Consider the following 20,407-nt stretch of genomic DNA (forward strand, 5'->3'; position numbering starts at 1 on the left):
CAGCAAGTCGATTTCCTCCTACGGAGACACATTTAGTTCATACATAATTTGTGTAAAGCTATTCTGCCACACAGCAAAATACTCCGGTTTATCGTTGAATTTACTCAGCCGAGAGGAGGAGGTCTTTCCTCATCAAATATTTGGAGAGTTCTGAACACAAACCCAGTTGGTTTGTCACATGTCCCAATGCAGGGGGAGCTGTCATGTCTGGGACATAAGGTTCAGCTGCAGGGTTGAGCATACTATTTGGTGGAACAGTACCACGTTGAATTGTCGAGGCCGCTGGTGCATGTACTTGCCTTTGTTGAGTATGGGAGTTGTCACCATGGTTATGGAAGGACTTGAGGTCATGAACTGTGTTGCGATTACTCTGCCCGGCTTTGTGAGGTGTACTCATACCGGTATGGGTATGTCTTGGTTCTTGGACACAGTTTCAACCTGGTCAAGTATCCTAGTTTCAAACTCATAAAAGGTTTGTTGGTTTTCCACAAATTTCTTAATTTCTTCGAGCTTCGCCGATGTCTGGGAAGAACGGTCGTCTCGCCTTGATTTCTTGTCAACCTCCAAGACTCCCTGCATAGCTTGTAATTCTGCCTCGGCTTCATGTACTTCACGCTGTAAAGTAAGGAGTTTCAGATTCACTTCCAGTTCAGCTCGCTGTTTCTCCATCTTTGCTTCCTGTTCAGCTAATTTCAGTCGAATCTTGGCCGCTTCAGCCTTTGCTTTTTGTCTCTTTTTTAACTCTTACTGACTTACATAGAAAGTGAAGCGTCCGTAAAATATTGCCTCGTAGGGGCAAGACATTAAGGCATGACATAACATAACATGACATGACATAAAGGGTAATTTCTTGGTATTCTCTTGCAGAAGTACTCTGGAATTCGGTTGCGTTTTGGGCAGTTTCTGTCATAATGACATGTTTTCACATGTCCTTCATTAACTACCAGGATTTGTTTTATGCTTTTGTTTTTCATCATATTCTTTTGTTTTTATTTTAGATTAGGTTTATTTGTATTGCGAATGTGTGTCTTAGTTGCCCTGTTTTTCATGTTGCACATAACAGTATACAGGATCCAGAACATTTGTTCCTGTCAACCGAAACTTTTCACCACAGGGTTGGAACATTTCCACTGCAGTTTTACGTATTTTATTCTGATTTTTCTCTCTGCTCGGACCAAAATTTGGGCGGAAGAAAAACATGCTTACACCGACACTCCGCCATCGGCATTGTTTAGCTGTCACTCGTCATGTTTATACTGTACCATTTCACTTTTGCATCAGGTACTTACCTTCATTTCCAAATATGTCAATCAATCAAAAATCTGTATTTCTGTATGAAGGCCCTTGCGCCCATTTTAACAATATAAAAAAGGGACAAAGGTTGGTTATTTTCACATACAGTCAGGTCGACCCACGTTGAACTTGTGGGGACCTGGACAAAAGGTTGACTTATCCGGAGTTCCAGACATCAGGTAAATGTTAAGCTTAATTTGGATACTTGGGACTCCTAAATGAGTTGGAAACAACCGGTAATTCGACACATCCAAGTTTGACAATAGGCAGGAGAATAATATGTACGAAGATTATATGACTTAAACATTGCCGATGCCACATCATCTTAACTCTCTCACTCTTGTTATGCCAGACATCCGTTTCATTAGAGTGAAAGTTTTACTCCCAGCAATAATTAACTTTAAATATAGACGCTTGGTCTTTTGTGGTAAATAATATTTCAGTTCAATCGTCTGCAACTTCAGTGAAGAGAAAAACAACAACTCTTCAAGATCTGAAATTGGGAAGAGACATTTAATGTGCTCCAAGACATGAATGCAAGGTCTATGATCAAGAACAAGGTATAACAAGGTCAAATAGTGAAACTGTTCCTTTTGTTCATTATGTATTCCATAAAGAAGGGATGGAACTTTCTCCAAGGTGAAAGGAAGTCATAATATGAAAACAAATGATCAGTTTGAAGTCAGTTTAGCATCACATCTCTGATAACAATTGTTATATATCACTGACACAACTGACCTGTATGTGATGTACTGTACACACAAGGCTGTCCACACAACTCTGGTAAGACATGGTGTGATGTCCAGACAAAGTCGAGGTCAATCCAGCGGGGACAGGACATAATGAGGCACAATGCAACACCAGAGTGGATACAGCTCAAGGGATTTGTATACAACAATAGGAGCACTTAGGAGTTGTCTACATGTGCATTGTGGGCCTGTATACATGTGTATTTTGGGCTTGTACACAATATTGTGGGCTTGTATACAATATGTGTATTGTGAGCTTGTATATATATATGTGTATTGTGGACACGTATACAACTTGTGAATTGTGGGCTTGTATACAACGTGTGTATTGTGGGCTTATATGTACACAATGTGTGTATTGTTGACATGTATACAACTTGTGAATTGTGGGCTTGTATATCATGTGTGTATTGTGGGCTTATACACAATGTGTGTATTGTGAGCTTGTATACAACGCGTTTATTGTGGGCGTGTATACATATTGTGAATTGTGGGCTTGAATACAATGTGTGCATTGTGGGCTTGTATACAACGTGTGTATTGTGGGCATGTATACAACTAGTGAATTGTGGGCTTGTATACGATGGTTGTATTATGGGCTTATATACGTGTGTATTGTTGGAATGTATACAACTTGTGTATTGTTGGCATGTATACAACTTGTGTATTGTGGGCATGTATATATGTGTATAGTGGACATGTATGCAACTTGTATCTTGTTGGCATGTATACTCCGTGTGTATAGTGGGCTTGTATTTGTGTGTATTGTGGGCTTGTATACAATGTGTGTATTGTGGGCATGTATACAACGTGTGTATAATGGGCTTGTATACATGTGTATTGTGGGCTAGTATACAATGTGTGTATTGTGGGCTTGTATACAACCTGTGTATTGTGGGCATGTATACATGTGTATTGTGGGCATGTATACAACTTGTTTATTGTGGGCATGTATACAACGTGTGTATAGTGGGCTTATATACATGTGTATTGCGGGCTTGTATACAATGTGTGTAGTGTGGGCTTGTATACAATATGTGTATTGTGGGCTTGTATACATGTGTATTGTAGAGTTGTATAAAACTTGTGTATTGTGGGCTTGTATACATGTGTATTGTAGAGTTGTATAAAACTTGTGTATTGTGGGCTTGTATACAATGTGTGTATTGTGGGCTTGTATTCAACGTGTGTATTGTGGGCATGTTTACAAATTGTGTATTGTGGGCATGTATACAACGTGTGTATAGTGGGCTTGTATACATGTGTATTGCGGGCTTGTATACAATGTGTGTAGTGTGGGCTTGTATACAATGTGTGTATTGTGGGCTTGTATACATGTGTATTGTAGAGTTGTATAAAACTTGTGTATTTTGGGCATGTATACATGTGTATTGTGGACATGTATGCAACTTGTGTATTGTGGGCATGTATACAACGTGTGTATTGTGGGCTTGTATACATGTGTATTGTAGAGTTGTATACAATGTGTGTATTGTGGGCATGTATACATGTGTATTGTAGAGTTGTATAAAACTTGTGTATTGTGGGCTTGTATACAATGTGTGTATTGTGGGCTTGTATACAATGTGTGTATTGTGGGCATGTTTACAACTTGTGTATTGTGGGCATGTATACAACGTGTGTATAGTGGGCTTATATACATGTGTATTGCGGGCTTGTATACAATGTGTGTAGTGTGGGCTTGTATACAAAGTGTGTATTGTGGGCTTGTATACATGTGTATTGTAGAGTTGTATAAAACTTGTGTATTGTGGGCATGTATACAACGTGTATTGTGGACATGTATGCAACTTGTGTATTGTGGACTTGTATACAACGTGTGTATTGTGAGCTTGTATACATGTGTATTGTAGAGTTGTATACAAGGTGTGTATTGTGGGCATGTATACAACGTGTGCATAGTGGCCTTGTATACATGTGTATTGTGGGCTTGTATACAATGTGTGTATTGTGGGCTTGTACACAATGTGTGTATTGTGGGCTTGTATACAACCTGTGTATTGTGGGCTAGTATACATGTGTATTGTAGAGTTGTATACAATGTGTGTATTGTGGACATGTATACAACCTGTGTATTGTGGGCTAGTATACATGTGTATTGAAGAGTTGTATACAACCTGTGTATTGTGGACTTGTATACAACCTGTGTATTGTGGGCTAGTATACATGTGTATTGTAGAGTTGTATACAAGGTGTGTATTGTGGGCATGTATACAACGTGTGCATAGTGGCCTTGTATACATGTGTATTGAAGAGTTGTATACAAGGTGTGTATTGTGGGCATGTATACAACGTGTGCATAGTGGCCTTGTATACGTGTGTATTGTTGGAATGTATACAACTTGTGTATTGTTGGCATGTATACAACTTGTGTATTGTGGGCATGTATACATGTGTATAGTGGACATGTATGCAACTTGTATCTTGTTGGCATGTATACTCCGTGTGTATAGTGGGCTTGTATTTGTGTGTATTGTGGGCTTGTATACAACGTGTGTATTGTGGGCTTGTATACAACGTGTGTATTGTGGGCATGTTAATAACTTGTGTATTGTGGGCATGTATACAACGTGTGTATAATGGGCTTGTATACATGTGTATTGTGGGCTAGTATACAATGTGTGTATTGTGGGCTTGTATACAACCTGTGTATTGTGGGCTTGTATACATGTGTATTGTGGGCATGTTTACAACTTGTGTATTGTGGGCATGTATACAACGTGTGTATAGTGGGCTTATATACATGTGTATTGCGGGCTTGTATACAATATGTGTATTGTGGGCTTGTATACAATGTGTATTGTAGAGTTGTATAAAACTTGTGTATTGTGGGCATGTATACATGTGTATTGTAGAGTTGTATAAAACTTGTGTATTGTGGGCTTGTATACATGTGTATTGTAGAGTTGTATAAAACTTGTGTATTGTGGGCTTGTATACAATGTGTGTATTGTGGGCTTGTATACAACGTGTGTATTGTGGGCATGTTTACAACTTGTGTATTGTGGGCATGTATACAACGTGTGTATAGTGGGCTTATATACATGTGTATTGCGGGCTTGTATACAATATGTGTATTGTGGGCTTGTATACAACCTGTGTATTGTGGACTTGTATACAATGTGTGTATTGTGGGCTTGTATACAAGTGTATTGTAGAGTTGCATACAATGTGTGTATTGCGGGCATGTACACAATGTGTGTATAGTGGGCTTGTATACTACGTCTGTATTGCAGGCTTGTGGACAACGTGTGTATTGTGAGCTTGTATACAAAAAGTGCACTGTGGTACATGCTTGCACAATAATACAGAGTACAGTGAATACAATATAATGATATAAGTTATACAAGGATTTAATGATATAAGATGTACTAGGATATAATGAGATCTTTTGAGCCATGACAAAGGTTACAACAGCCAAAGTAAATGTTTAAAACATACAATACATTCTTTCCAACTACACAATAGTTATACGGATATGACTGACATACGTTGAAGGACACCCATTTCTTTTCACTGCTACTGTGTTTGATTGTGGCCACTTGATGAAGGCCCTTGATGGACTTTATACCCTTAGATTCCTATACAGGGAAAGCCCCCCCCCCAGACTAAACACTACAAGTTTTTTTAAAAAGAGTATGAAACATAGCTTCTCATTGAAACAGAGTCACCGTAAGTCACAGCTAGTTCTAGTCAAGAATTGTATTCAAGAAAGGCATCTGTAATTATCCCTGAGAAATTATCGGTTCTTTCCTATTACTGATACAGGTTTGTTTGTTGAAGGCTGTATGATACTTGACATTCTCAGGCAAGAATTCCTCATGCACACAACATCCCTTGCAGAACACTGACAGTGCTCTGGTGTGGCACACACAGACTTCCACCTCTCCACATGCAGATCTGTTGATCTTTCAATACCCACAATTTCAATTTTATACAAGGAAATATGAACTTTGGTCATAAAAATCATTTGAGAATCAATCAGCTCTCACTGGTTTGCCCTAGCTGAAAATACAAAACACACAGGATAATTTCAAACAATAAATATGTAATAACATGTCAAACATAACAGCAATAGATATATCAATACAATCTGTGTGAGGACTTCAATATAAATATACAAAAATGTGTTGAGCACTACGATACAAAATGCTGAACATCAACCTCCGAATGTGCAGTGACTGATCTGTTGGGGATCGATCATTTGATATTGAGGGTGGGGTTGGGGGTTGTATCAAGATGAGATATTGTTTCAGCTACAGCTACAAAATCAGATATGTTTTTAAATGAACTATAAGCCTTAATCCTTCTTTTTTAAGAAAAATGCCTTGCAAAAATGTAATTTTTTAGAGACATTTTATGTTTTTTTGCAAAAATCCCAGACCTCCCCATGGTGTATCGAATGTCAGTCCCTTACACTGGATGCAAGGGCATTAGAATTATGAGACGTCAACATGCTTCCTACAAACTAGCTTGATGTCACCATGCTTCCTACATAATAGCTTGATATCACCATGCTTCCTACACACTAGCTTGATATCACTGTGCTTCCTACACCCTAGCTTGATCTCACCATGCTTCCTACACACAAGCTTGATGTCACCATGCTTCCTACACACTAGCTTGATGTCACCATGCTTCCTACACACTAGCTTGATGTCACCATGCTTCCTACACACAAGCTTGATATCACCGTGCTTCCTACACACTAGCTTGATGAGACTGTGAAGATATACACACTAGCTTGATGTCACCATGCTGCCTACACACTAGCTTGATGTCACCGTGCTTCCTACAAACAAGCTTGATGTCACCGTGCTTCCTACACACTAGCTTGATATCACCGTGCTTCCTACACACTAGCTTGATATCACCGTGCTTCCTACACACTAGCTTGATGTCACCATGCTTCCTACACCCTAGCTTGATCTCACCGTGCTTCCTACACACTAGCTTGATGTCACCGTGCTTCCTACACACTAGCTTGATCTCACCATGCTTCCTACACACTAGCTTGATATCTCCGTGCTTCTTACACACTTGCTTGATATCACTGTGCTTCCTACACACTAGCTTGATATCTCCGTGCTTCCTACACACTAGCTTGATGTCACCATGCTTCCTACACACTAGCTTGATGTCACCATGCTTCCTACACACTAGCTTGATATCTCCGTGCTTCCTACACACTAGCTTGATGTCACCGTGCTTCCTACACACTAGCTTGATGTCACCGTGCTTCCTACACACTAGCTTGATCTCACCATGCTTCCTACACACTAGCTTGATATCTCCGTGCTTCCTACACACTAGCTTGATGTCACCGTGCTTCCTACACACTAGCTTGATGTCACCGTGCTTCCTACACACTAGCTTGATGTCACCGTGCTTCCTACACACTAGCTTGATGTCACCGTGCTTCCTACACACTAGCTTGATCTCACCATGCTTCCTACACACTAGCTTGATGTCACCGTGCTTCCTACACACTAGCTTGATATCTCCGTGCTTCCTACACACTAGCTTGATCTCACCATGCTTCCTGCACACTAGCTTGATGAAACTGTGAAGATATACACACTAGCTTGATTTCACTGTGCTTCCTACACACTAGCTTGATGTCACCATGCTTCCTACATAATAGCTTCATTAAACCATGCTTCCTACACACTAGCTTGATATCACTGTGCTTCCTACACACTAGCTTGATCTCACCATGCTTCCTACACACTAGCTTGATATCACTGTGCTTCCTACACACAAGCTTGATGTCACCGTGCTTCCTACACACTAGCTTGATGAGACTGTGAAGATTTACACACTAGCTTGATGTCACCATGCTTCTTACACACTAGCTTGATGTCGACGTGCTTCCTACACACTAGCTTGATGTCACCATGCTTCTTACACACTAGCTTGATGTCGATGTGCTTCCTACACACAAGCTTCATTTAACCATGCTTCCTACACACTAGCTTGATATCACTGTGCTTCCTACACAAAATAGTACTGAAACAATAACCTGTCAACTTTGAATACAGATGTGTGTATCAAGAAATTAACACAAAAATAGAGTGCAGTTGTGAGAGATACAATCATACAAGAGCCAAGAGAAAGGTGAGCTAAGATGGTGTACATTGTGATAGATACAAGAACTATATTGTACCAGAGACAGAAGCAAGCATGTGATATATACTCTACCCCTTAAAATCAAGCATATGGTACATGCACTCACCATGAAACAATGGCTGCACATACACCTGTTGCTTGTGTTAGTGTCACGATGAAACAATAGCTGCACAGACACCTGTTGCTTGTGTTAGTGTCAACATGAAACAATGGCTGCACAGACACCTGTTGCTTGTGTTAGTGTCACCATGAAACAATGGCTGCACAGACACCTGTTGCTTGTGTTAGTGTCACCATGAAACAATGGCTGCACAGACACCTGTTGCTTGTGTTAGTGTCACCATGAAACAATGGCTGCACAGGCACCTGTTGCTTGTGTTAGTGTCACCATGAAACAATGGCTGCACAGACACCTGTTGCTTGTGTTAGTGTCACCATGAAAGAATGGCTGCACAGGCACCTGTTGCTTGTGTTAGTGTCACCATGAAACAATGGCTGCACAGACACCTGTTGCTTGTGTTAGTGTCACCATGAAACAATGGCTGCACAGACACCTGTTGCTTGTGTTAGTGTCACCATGAAACAATGGCTGCACAGACACCTGTTGCTTGTGTTAGTGTCACCATGAAAGAATGGCTGCACAGGCACCTGTTGCTTGTGTTAGTGTGACCATGAAACAATGGCTGCACAGACACCTGTTGCTTGTGTTAGTGTCACCATGAAAGAATGGCTGCACAGGCACCTGTTGCTTGTGTTAGTGTCACCATGAAACAATGGCTGCACAGACACCTGTTGCTTGTGTTAGTGTCACCATGAAACAATGGCTGCACAGACACCTGTTGCTTGTGTTAGTGTCACCATGAAACAATAGCTGCACAGACACCTGTTGCTTGTGTTAGTGTGACCATGAAAGAATGGCTGCACAGACACCTGTTGCTTGTGTTAGTGTCACCATGAAACAATGGCTGCACAGACACCTGTTGCTTGTGTTAGTGTCACCATGACACTAGTTGTCCTAGTTCTGTAACATGTACCTGTGGTACGCTGGGATAACATGTGAGCATGCATACCTCACTTCTTCCTTTTCACTGTTACTTCTACTCCAAGAATCTACTAAAAGCATAAACATGTTTTCTATTGTTTTAGAAGAAATTAATATGCACTTCAGAAGATTCTTGTCACCCTGCTGTGGATGATGTTTGTGGGTAGAGGAAATACAGTGTCTTGTTGGTAGAAGAAACACAGTGCCTTGTGGGTAGAGGAAATACAGTGTCTTGTGAGTAAAGAAAAAACTGTGTCTCGAGGGTAGAGGAAACAGTGTCTTGTGGGTAGAGGAAACAGTGTCTTGTGGGTAGAGGAAATACAGTGCCTTGTGAGTAGAGAAAACACTGTGTCTCGAGGGTAGAGGAAACAGTGTCTTTTGGGTAGAGGAAACACAGTATCTTGAGGGTAGAGGAAACAGTGTCTTGTAGGTAGAGGAAACATGGCGTCTTGTGGGTAGAGGAAACACAGTATCTTGAGGGTAGAGGAAACAGTGTCTTGTGGGGAGAGGAAACAGTGTCTTGTGGGTAGAGGAAATACAGTGTCTTGTGAGTAGAGGAAACACAGTGTCTTGTGAGTAGAGGAAACACAGTGTCTTGTGAGGAGAGGAAACACGGTGTCTTGTGAGTAGAGGAAACACAGTGTCTTGTGGGGAGAGGAAACACAGTATCTTGAGGGTAAAGGAAACACAGTGTCTTGTGGGGAGAGGAAACATGGTGTTTCGTGGGTAGAGGAAACACAGTATATTGAGGGTAGAGGAAACAGTGTCTTGGGGGTAGAGGAAACACAGTGTCTTACGGGAACACAATCCAACACAATCACACAGAGTTCTCACGCGGATATTACACAGTGAGTGAAGTATTCAAATTGTGCAGCTCTGTGAGTCGCACACGCGACTCCTCAATAACTTTGTGTATATCATGTTTCGTATTATTCCAAACATGCATTTACTTTTGCAGTTAACAGTGACCATTACACTGGTCTTTGATACAAAATATCTTTCAGCTGTATATTCCCCCCACTTATTTCACGCAAGATGAAATCTCATCTCAATGATCTGCCTGTAGAAGTTATAATCCTCCTGTCTTGTCTCCATGGCAGCTGTTGTCTGATAGCTTGGCAACACATCGCCAGGGGTCACACAGGCACACATATGTATAAAGAAGCACAGTCTTCAACAGGAGCACAGACACATCATCATGCAGCTGACTGACCCCGATGTACAACTCCAAAAGCGAGGTCATGTGACTGACTTGGACCTTCAGGCTGCCTGTTCCTCCACCTTGCTCCGTTTCTTCACGAATTCCTGTGCCTCCTTGTCCCAGACCCGCTTTGCCAGGATCTGCAAGGCACCATAAGCTGTGGACGGTAAACAGACATTAGTGTTTCCACAGCATATATTCACCTGGTGCATCATACAATATCATTATCCCATTATGACCCTGCACAATACTTGGGCTGTATGTAATCATTTGAGCAGACAGAAAGATGCATTTTAAGACATACAGTGCATTCACCGCCTCAGACTAAAACAACAACATAGAACATCCCTTATTGAAACAATAAGCATTGAAATATACAATCCTCTCTGTAACTGGAATAATCATAAAGTCAATGATAGTTTACATATAGTGTTTGTAATGTTTTGGGTCAGCTATTGTGTGGACCATGCCAAAGCGGAACCCCCTTTTTTAAATCCTGGAAAACCCTGGTTGGATGCTTTCTCCTTTCTTATCACTGTAAGAAATAAAACAATGATGCCAGCTCCAACGTAACCGTGGTAACAGAGAACTGTACGCGTAGCATCTTCCCTGGGGATTCTACCTTTGTGTTTTGGCTGTATGAGAGGGAGGGAGATGATGCTGAGGGCATCATAGCCCTTGACCTCCTCGCCACTGACCCCAGGGACGTCCTCCATCGCCAGGTACACCTCGCCAGCAAAGTCGTTCTGGAACACCAGGTCGTGGTCCATGACAGTAAACAGCAGCGTGGCCCCCTTGTGCTGGCACTGGCCAGGATTGACGGCACTGCAGCAGGGGAAGAGAAGTAATAATAATATAATAATGATACATGTAATAATAATAATAATAATAATAATACTAGTAGAATCCTACATATTTTTTATATTTGTATACTTATCCTGCATTACTCCTTAATGCATATTACTGCTTGTTTCTTGACAGAGAAAAGAGCTGTGTGAAGGTCTTTGCTTGAAGAAGCTGTTCCAACTAGCTGAGAGGCAAGCCCATCACGTAGCTCCCACATGACCAAGGGAAGTGATGTCATGGATCCTCACATTCCTCTGTAGTCCGAAAAATCGGAAGGCATCGTGGGAAGGTAGATCTGCGACGGGCGGGTCCCTTTAGACACAGTAATGCAGGATAAGTATACAAATATAAAAAATATCTAGGACTTTACTAGATTTTTTACTTATCCTGCATTACTCCTTAATGCATCTTTGTCGGACGGAACCAGAGGTGGGCATACCTTCTGACGTGGACTTTCATCTGTTATTTCCAGACTCTGTTCCCTAGCCAATCCTTGGCTGTGTGGTCGGCATCGGGTGACCACTCCATGTGTGGGAACCTCCCATTCCCTTAGCCCGTCTTCGGCTGTGTGGTCGGCATCAGGTGACCACTCCATGTATAGGAAACTTTGTTTTCGTCAAAGGATGACCGGACCTGTGGTCGCCCTGGATGACCATTACATTGAAGGGAAGAGTCAGGTATGAGTATGCGCAGACTTACAATAACGTCCGGTTAGGTCAAGACTGGAGCACCAAGCCGTATGCAAATGGGGCATGAACCTTCTAGTCCAGGGGTTACGCCAGGGGAGGTCAAAAGGCCGGCTCTGGACATGGAGGCGAGGTCAGTGATGTGTAGTAGTGGTGACCTGCTGGGCCCCTACTAACGGACCAAAGCTGTGCGCGCCTTGCCTGTCCTCGAAAGCGACGTCTTGCAGGTAGTTGCCATGGTGGAGGCGACCGCCCGAATCTCGTGCGGGTTGTTGGGAGTGTGGGGGGTCCAATCCTGCTGCCTCCTAGGCCTGGAGGATGATGGCTCGTAGCCAGATGGCGATCATGTTGCAGCTGACTTCCGCTCGCGAGGTTGCAGATACCGGTAAGAAGAGGCATCGTCGTTGTCTACGGCGTTCTTTGGATCGTCGGATGTAGCAACGAAGCGCTCTAACCGGACATAGACGGAGCTCTGGTTCATCTTCCGCGCCCACAATCGATGAAAGAGGGGGGATGAGGAACGATCTATCAGGCTGGCCTGGGAGCTGATTCTTTGCAATGAAGTCCCAGCACAGGCCCAGATGTACGGCTCCGTGTGCTCCCTGCTCAAAGCGGACCCGTGTGACGTCTAGGGCGTGTAACTCACTGACTGTGGCGAATGCCAGTAGGAAGACCATCTTTTTCGTCAGGTTGTAGAATGACGTTTCGAGTGGCTCAAGTTCACTGCCCAAGCCAGTGGATTCGGCACTTGAGATATGTAGGCCGTGGATCTGGTAGTTCTGGCTGGTGGCGAATAGGTCTATGTTGAGGAGACCATGGTCTCGACAAACAAGAGCGAAGGCATCTGGGTGAAGTTTCCACTCTGTGGAAGCCACTTTGTCTGGCCGAGATAGGGCATCCGTTATTATGTTTCGGCAGCCCGGGATGTGTTGGACCTTGAACTGAAAGCCCAGATGATCCACCAGGTGAAACAATCGGAGCGAAGTCGAATGCCAGCAACCACCCAGTCTCCCACGTACTGGAGTGTCCACAACTTGGACGGCTGGGGATGGAAGTCCCAGTCCCAGTCCCTGCAGTCGGCGTTACCTCCCTTGGAGTGGCCATGGTGGGACTGTTAACCGCCCGATGCCCTGCCTTTTCCTCTACCCCGAGAGGATGAGGTGGTGCCGCGCCACTGGGGCTGGAGGGTGTTGCGTCGCAGCTGGTATGAGCCAGGCTGGGTCGCCTCAGCGAAGGCTGGCTGTGACACCCTAGCCAGGATCTTGAGAGCTGTCTTGTCTCGGGCGAAGACTGAGACTCGGGATTGAGTCATTGATGTACAGCAACAGGTCGAGTGGTTGCAGTGTTATGCATAAGCAATCATGCAAGCCAGTCTGTACAAATACACTGCACGGATCCCATAAGGTCGGTTTACCTGATTACGGTCGACGATGTTTACAGTCGTAATTCTTGACACGTGACATTATGTCGTCCTGTGCAGTAAACTGTAACCCCGTTTGCTGAGTGGACTAGTTCAAGCTCCACGCAAGGCCAATCCCCTGTGAACCCTGTGGTTGACAGACCAGTGGTGTGTCCGATTTCTTAGTAGGAACTGTGACGTTGCCGGTGTAGGGGCAAGTTGATCTTGATGATAAGAGTGACGACTGGTACGGTGTTGTGAATGATGACCCAGTTAGGTACCCGGAAGCATATGATGATTCTGTTGAATACCGAATTGGTCATGGGGTTATAATCGTCAACTGTGGTGCAGATAATATCTACCAGACGCCGTGGGTAGGGACATCTTTGAGAGTCTGTTCGCTTTCTTCGAGGAAATGTTCAACCCAAGTTGATAGACGAGGAGAATTGGCGGGAGATTTCCACAGAACCATCACAAGGTTAGGCGCTTCCAGGACCTTGGGAAGTGTTGGAGCGCCGTTGTATGGACGCCAATCAAGTGTCCGCGTTGGACCGCCGTTGTATGGACGCCAATCAAGTGTCAAGCGACCGCTCTGGTCTCCGTAGGTAGTTGGCCTTGGGGAGCTGACGATCTCATAGGGCTGTAGAATGAGAGCAGGTAGCAAGGCTAATCGTCCGTCTGCGCAGTTGTCCCGAGGCGCACTTGGGAGAGGCCCAAGGATAGGCGCAACCCGAGACGCCAGGATAGACGCCTTTATGGACGCTTTTGTAAAGGTGTCGATGAGGCGCTGGTGTCTGTATAGGCGCCTGACGAGGCGCTGGCGTCTGTATCAGCGCTGTTTAAGGATAGGCGCTATCTGTATAGGTGCTAGTAGAGGTGTCTGCAGAGGCGTCTATAAAGGTGCTGGCATCGATGGCTGTCTGGCCTGTAAGTACTGAATGTACTGGAGGAGGGAGGCGTCTATCATGGGCTTCAGCGCCGTAGGCGGGGACGCCTGTGGGAAAAGGAGCGTCTGTGCCGTAGGCGGGGCGCCTGTGGGAGACCGAGCGTCTGTCTGAAGGATAGTATAGGCGCCGTCTGGTACGTGAGCGCCGGGCGTCACAGCCGTAAAGATAGACGCTGTCGTGGTTGTCAAAGTGCTCTGGGTAGAGACTACAACCATGGGGTCCGACATTAAGGTAGCAGTTGAGGTCGGGGGTGGTCATCCGATATAGCCGATCTAGAAGGCGAAACCTAGGTGTAATCTGACATCATGCGCCTGTGTTTCCTTGCACGTTGTGTTCTGCGTTTTTTACACACGGAGGTACTGTCTGAAAGCTGTGGGCGAAAGCAGTAAACAGTCTTACATTGGTGACCCTGGAGGCATTGAGATGTACAATTAAGGCACAGTGGGTGGGGATCCCACGCCGACATATAACGCTGGCACTTTGAGCAGGAGGGCATGATATCTGCAACCAAGCAGTGTAAAATCACAATGCGTCCCCGACCGAGTATGTATGTTATAATTTGTTTATCCCAAATATTACAACAAACGTTAGACAACATATAACAAAACAAACAATACTTGCGAGGATACGCCAATCGTGGGGTACCAAGCAAAAGAATATAGAATGCAAACCAGTTCACAAACTGCTGGCTACGCAAAATATTCAAGATGGCTACTTGGAGCAACAAGACACCTGGCCTTATGTTTCTTTTGAGAAAACGCCAGTAAGTGTCTAAAAACGTCATGCACATGTTTATCAAACATAGAATGTACAAAAAACAAACCTTAGGCACAACACAAAGACAAAACAACATTAACCCAGATAACAAACACGTGAGGGTTTGAATCAGTTTTATGTTACAGCAAAAAAACAGGTCTACTCTCATCAAGTGACAAGAGTAATGTGAGGATCCGCGACGTCACTTCTCTTGGTCACGTGGGAGCTGCATGATGGGCTGGCCTCACAGCTAGTTGGCGCAACTTCTTCAAGCAAAGACCCTCACACAGCTCTTTTCTCTGTCAAGAAACAAGCATTATGCATTAAGGAGTAATGCAGGATAAGTTAAAAATATTATAATAATAATTGTCTATGTATATTGCGCATATTTCAACACCACTCGGGTGCATGCTCAAAGCGCTATTATTACCCCGGTCACTGGATCATTGTGCACTCAAGAATCATTCTCAGCTCCCATGGGAATATACTGCTTAAACCATTTATGTACCCCTGTAACACGCTAACCCTGTAACACGAGGAGTTGAAACTTTCACTGGGTATTTATTTGCTCATCTGAGAGATGGCTACTGACAAACTGTAAACATCCAACCTCCTACTGTACCGACTCTGGACATGAGACAAAGAGGCTTGAGATTCCATGTTCGGTGCTGTGTTGCATCAACCGACTTACAACTCAAATGACTCCTCAAAGAGTGGATGTAGAGTTTTCTTGACGACCTGCGTGCTCTGCACAGTGATGTCGGGGAACACATGGTCCGGACAGAGCTGCACCAGCACATAGGGGTCACTGAGACCTGGGGGGAGAGGATACACCAGATGATGGACAGTAGCTTCATCTCAACACTTCATCTACCAAGCGTTACTGGCACACTAAATACAGCTCACTTCAGTACGGGTGTCCTCAAATAGAACCATGACAGACTGCAGAAGCTCACATGATTTTTTCAGAAGATGACGTATTACAGGTAAAACTCTTTGAAAATAAAATAAATGGAGAATAAGACAAATGTGGAAGTTTATGACTGACTTAATATCCTATGTTTCACAGACACAGAAACCCAAATCAAGCAGGCATCAATCAGACAAACCCTCAATGATGGACTTTCTCTGGTCTTTCATTCACTCACTCACCATTGGCATCGAGTGGGATGAGATCCTTGGCACTCAGAACTGTAAACAATAACATTGCATATCAGACAGTAACACACACAGATGCCTGGCTATGTCCTGACAAGCTTTACAAATAGAGCCACAAGGCACTAGAGCTATATGCTTTACAAATAGAGCCACAAGGCACTAGAGCTATATGCTTTACAAATAGAGCCACAAGGCCATAGAGCTATATGCTTTACAAATACAGCAACAAGGCCATAGAGCTATATGCTTTACAAATAGAGCCACAAGGCTCTAGAGCTATATGCTTTACAAATAGAGCCACAAGGCTCTAGAGCTATATGCTTTACAAATAGAGCCACAAGGCTCTAGAGCTTTATGCTTTACAAATAGAGCCACAAGGCTCTAGAGCTATATGCTTTACAAATAGAGCCACAAGGCACTAGAGCTATATGCTTTACAAATAGAGCCACAAAGCCATAGAGCTATATGCTTTACAAATACAGCCACAAGGCCATAGAGCTATATGCTTTACAAATAGAGCCACAAGGCTCTAGAGCTATATGCTTTACAAATAGAGCCACAAGGCTCTAGAGCTATATGCTTTACAAATAGAGCAACAAGGCTCTAGAGCTTTATGCTTTACAAATAGAGCCACAAGGCTCTAGAGCTATATGCTTTACAAATGGAGCCACAAAGCTCTAGAGCTATATGCTTTACAAATAGAGCCACAAGGCCATAGAGCTATATGCTTTACAAATACAGCCACAAGGCTCTAGAGCTATATGCTTTACAAATAGAGCCACAATGCCATATGCTTTACAAATAGAGCCACAAGGCCATAGAGCTATATGCTTTACAAATACAGCCACAAGGCTCTAGAGCTACATGCTTTATGGTCTAAAGCAACCCATGCTTGTCGTAAGAGGCAACCAACAGGATCGGGTTGTTGGGCTCGCTGTCTTGGTTGATGCATGTGATCATATCCCAATTCTGTATATTGATGCTCATTTTGTCAATCACTGGATTGTCTGGTCCAGACTTGTTTGTTTACAAACTGCAGCAATAGAGCTGGAATATTGCTGAGTATGGCATGAAACAACAAACACACAAACACAGGACGTGTTCAACACAGGGGTGATAGTCAACAAGTAGTGTGGTAAATGTGATAGGGTCAACACATGGAGATGTAATGAACATGAAGGCCTACCTTCCACATACAGAGTGTGAGAGTCATATCTGTACACAGCACGGAAGTTGAGGACACCAAACTCTGTACTCTCTTGCTGCTTCTAGAAATCAATGTTGAAATGTTCACCATCTGTCATCTTCACAAAATGTTACATTTAACCCAGCTGCAACCATTATCTCTGTCATGTACTTTTTACAAATTTGTAAACTTTTTGTATGCAATTAAGAAGACACATTAACCCTCATGGTGCCTGGACGTCAGTCAGCCTGCATACCGCTCAGTGCCACACTGTGATGACATCACGGTTTCAAAGTCTTGTACATTGTATCAAAAGTGTTACAACGTCCTTACTTCTTCACACAGTGTAACCAAATTATATAACATGCAACTCGAGATGATTGTGTTTCCATCAGTATCTGAAGTCACAAAATCCAAAAGATCTATGCACTGCCTAGCCATCGATAAAAGATCTGATATAATAAGTTTCCTACTTTTCTACATTAATCAGAACACGGAAGTACCAGAATATGGCGAGCAAAGTCAAGTAAGGGCTCTTGTTTGAATAATGTCCAATAATTCATATCATTGTCAAGTACATGTCCTAACAGTGATAGACATATGACATTTATGTTGAAGTACACATTCACTAAGATTTTTCTGTGAGTTATATTTACCAATAAAAATATCCCGATGAAATTTTGCGTGTTTTTGACGTCAAAACAAAATTGACGGAAGTGGTCATGATTAATTCAAACGCAGACTGTTTGAAAGATTATGTCACAATGCGAATGCCAGTTTGGAATGTATATCTTGAAGAAATGGTTACTCCCATGTATGTTTCAGTGACCGTGCTCTTTTATTAGTGATAAAAACAACTTCGGGGTAATTGACATCGTACATTTTCGAAGGACAAAATGTGAAAGATCGCTAAACAGCCTTAACAATACTCAAATTGACATCGCTCAATATCGGACATCATTATTATTTCTTGATAATTAACAAGATAAAACTAATGTAATACCACCCAAGAGTAAGTACATGTAGCTTCAATCAAAATTGTTGAAACGTTTTCATGGGCAGCAAATCTTTTCAACAAACCTATTTTCAATCACTCACAACTGGGGCGCCATATGTCATGGCTTCGTTGTGCAATCACACAAACCACTTATTGTTGCTTCGGGAGTCATGATGTGTTGTTAATGGTTGAAATCTAACTTATATAAAGCTTGAAACGAGATGGAATTGGACAATTTTAATACTTGAATTTGAAAGCTCAAGAAGAGTAGAGTAGGTTATATTTGATACAAGGAAACACTAACTTGCACAGTACAGGTGAAAGAAGGCAATATTATTGTTTTTACGGTACAATTATAAATAATATATGTATATAGATTATGTGAAAGAGAACATTACGAAAATACAGCTCATGTTCTCAAAACTCTGAACAAATTTGCTTCACTATGACCACTAGAAAACATACATCCTCATCGCAGCATGTATTTCAAACTTGGCTGCCTCAAAATATACTTGTATGGCCAGTCCATGAAATACAACTTTTTCTTTCACATTGTTTCATAAATACGACTTTAGAAGTGTATTCACACCTAGGTATGTACATGTACATTTAAGGACATATGTGATAGATTTTTTCTAGTAGTTTCCCATTCCATCCCATTCTAGTAAAGGAAAAGTTTGAAATAAACTCAACAACATAAGTTCCTGTGACACCAATATTTTAGTGTATTTTTCAAACAAGTAAAGTTTGGTTTTCAATATTGTAGTACATGTATGGAATCAAGTCACAAAAATGCAACTGCTACAGAAAAGCATGTATTCCATGCAAAAGTTGACTTTTATGCAAGCCCCATGCATTTCACTACCCAAGAATGGGTATAAAAACGTGCGTTAATAGGAATCCATATGCATTGTTTAGCATTGTGCTGACAACAACCACTCAGAAAAACAACAAGATTACATAATTATTCAACATTATGAAATTCGACACCTGTCCGAAAATGAGCGTCTGCGAGCCATTGGTATGCTTGAAGCAGGATTGAGTCTATGTGATGTTGCAAGACAATTTAACGTCCACAGAAACACCATTTGGTGCTTATGGCAATGTTGGCAACAGACAAATGCAGTCAGAGACCATCCTCAGAGTGACTGCAAGAAGCATCCCTGGCCTTCGATCTTGACAAACCGTAAGTCGTCGCTTCAGATGTGCAGGGATTGTCGCCTTAAGACCCACCAGACGTCCCATTTTGACAGGAAACCACAGTGGGGACAAGTTCTATTCACTGACGAGTTTTGTTTTCACCTTCGCCACAGCGATGGACGGGTTTGACTGTACTGACGTCGAGGTGAACGTTACGTCAATCATTGTGTCATGGACAACGCCCGGCCTCATATTGCTCGACTTGTTCAGGATTCGCTTCAATGTGAATGTCATCCCCTGGCCGGCTCAATCCCCTGATCTCTCACCAATCGAGCAAATGTGGGATGAGATGGATCGGCGCATTCGACGTCAACCACATGTTCCACAGACACTCCAGGAACTTCTAAACATGCTCAGCAGATATTGACAGATATCCCACAGGACTAAGTGCGACACCTGGTCCATTCCATGAGACGAAGATGTGTTGCTTGCATCGCAACGAGAGGTGGACACACACGCTATTGATTTGTAAATTGACATTTTGGCATGTTAGTGTTTTCTTTATGAAATCAGGCATTTTCTGAAGTCAGTATGGCAAATTATACCATTTAAACATTTACAGGAGTCTTTTATCTGTTGCAAACCAATATTGTTTCAGATTTGGTAAAAAACATAACTTTGCATTAAATCTTATTCAATGTCACAGGAACTTTTGTTGTTCAGTATAGATAATGATCGTAGGTCAATGAAAGTACTGGAAGTATTGGTCATAAAAGGAAAAATATATTCCTGGTATTGAACCTATAAAATTTAACCAACAAAATCTTTAATATAAATGGTTTTCAGTTATTATGTCT

General features: G+C 42.7%; 1 protein-coding gene across 7 annotated transcripts in view; it reads right to left on the reverse strand.

Moving 5' to 3' along the window:
* Positions 1-1,799: 1,799 nt before the first annotated feature.
* Positions 1,800-20,407, reverse strand: part of LOC139469345 (BAI1-associated protein 3-like) — a 237,175-nt gene continuing 218,567 nt past the window's right edge. For 5 of the 7 annotated variants that reach the window (XM_071251489.1, XM_071251487.1, XM_071251488.1 and 2 more), the window contains 5 exons: positions 17,414-17,495; positions 16,222-16,260; positions 15,761-15,884; positions 11,058-11,260; positions 1,800-10,592 (listed from right to left, as the gene is read on the reverse strand). In XM_071251489.1, the coding sequence (XP_071107590.1) occupies positions 10,495-10,592; positions 11,058-11,260; positions 15,761-15,884; positions 16,222-16,260; positions 17,414-17,495 (546 nt within the window). In that variant the 3' untranslated portion in view covers positions 1,800-10,494. Of the gene's footprint in view, positions 10,593-11,057; positions 11,261-15,760; positions 15,885-16,178; positions 16,261-17,413; positions 17,496-20,407 lie in introns of those variants that run through there. The other 2 variants (XR_011653725.1, XM_071251491.1) reach the window with 2 other exon arrangements.

Source organism: Haliotis cracherodii, unplaced genomic scaffold (assembly GCF_022045235.1).
Source record: "Haliotis cracherodii isolate W230 unplaced genomic scaffold, xgHalCrac1.p SCAF_2, whole genome shotgun sequence".
NCBI classification, from domain to species: Eukaryota; Metazoa; Mollusca; class Gastropoda; order Lepetellida; family Haliotidae; genus Haliotis; species Haliotis cracherodii.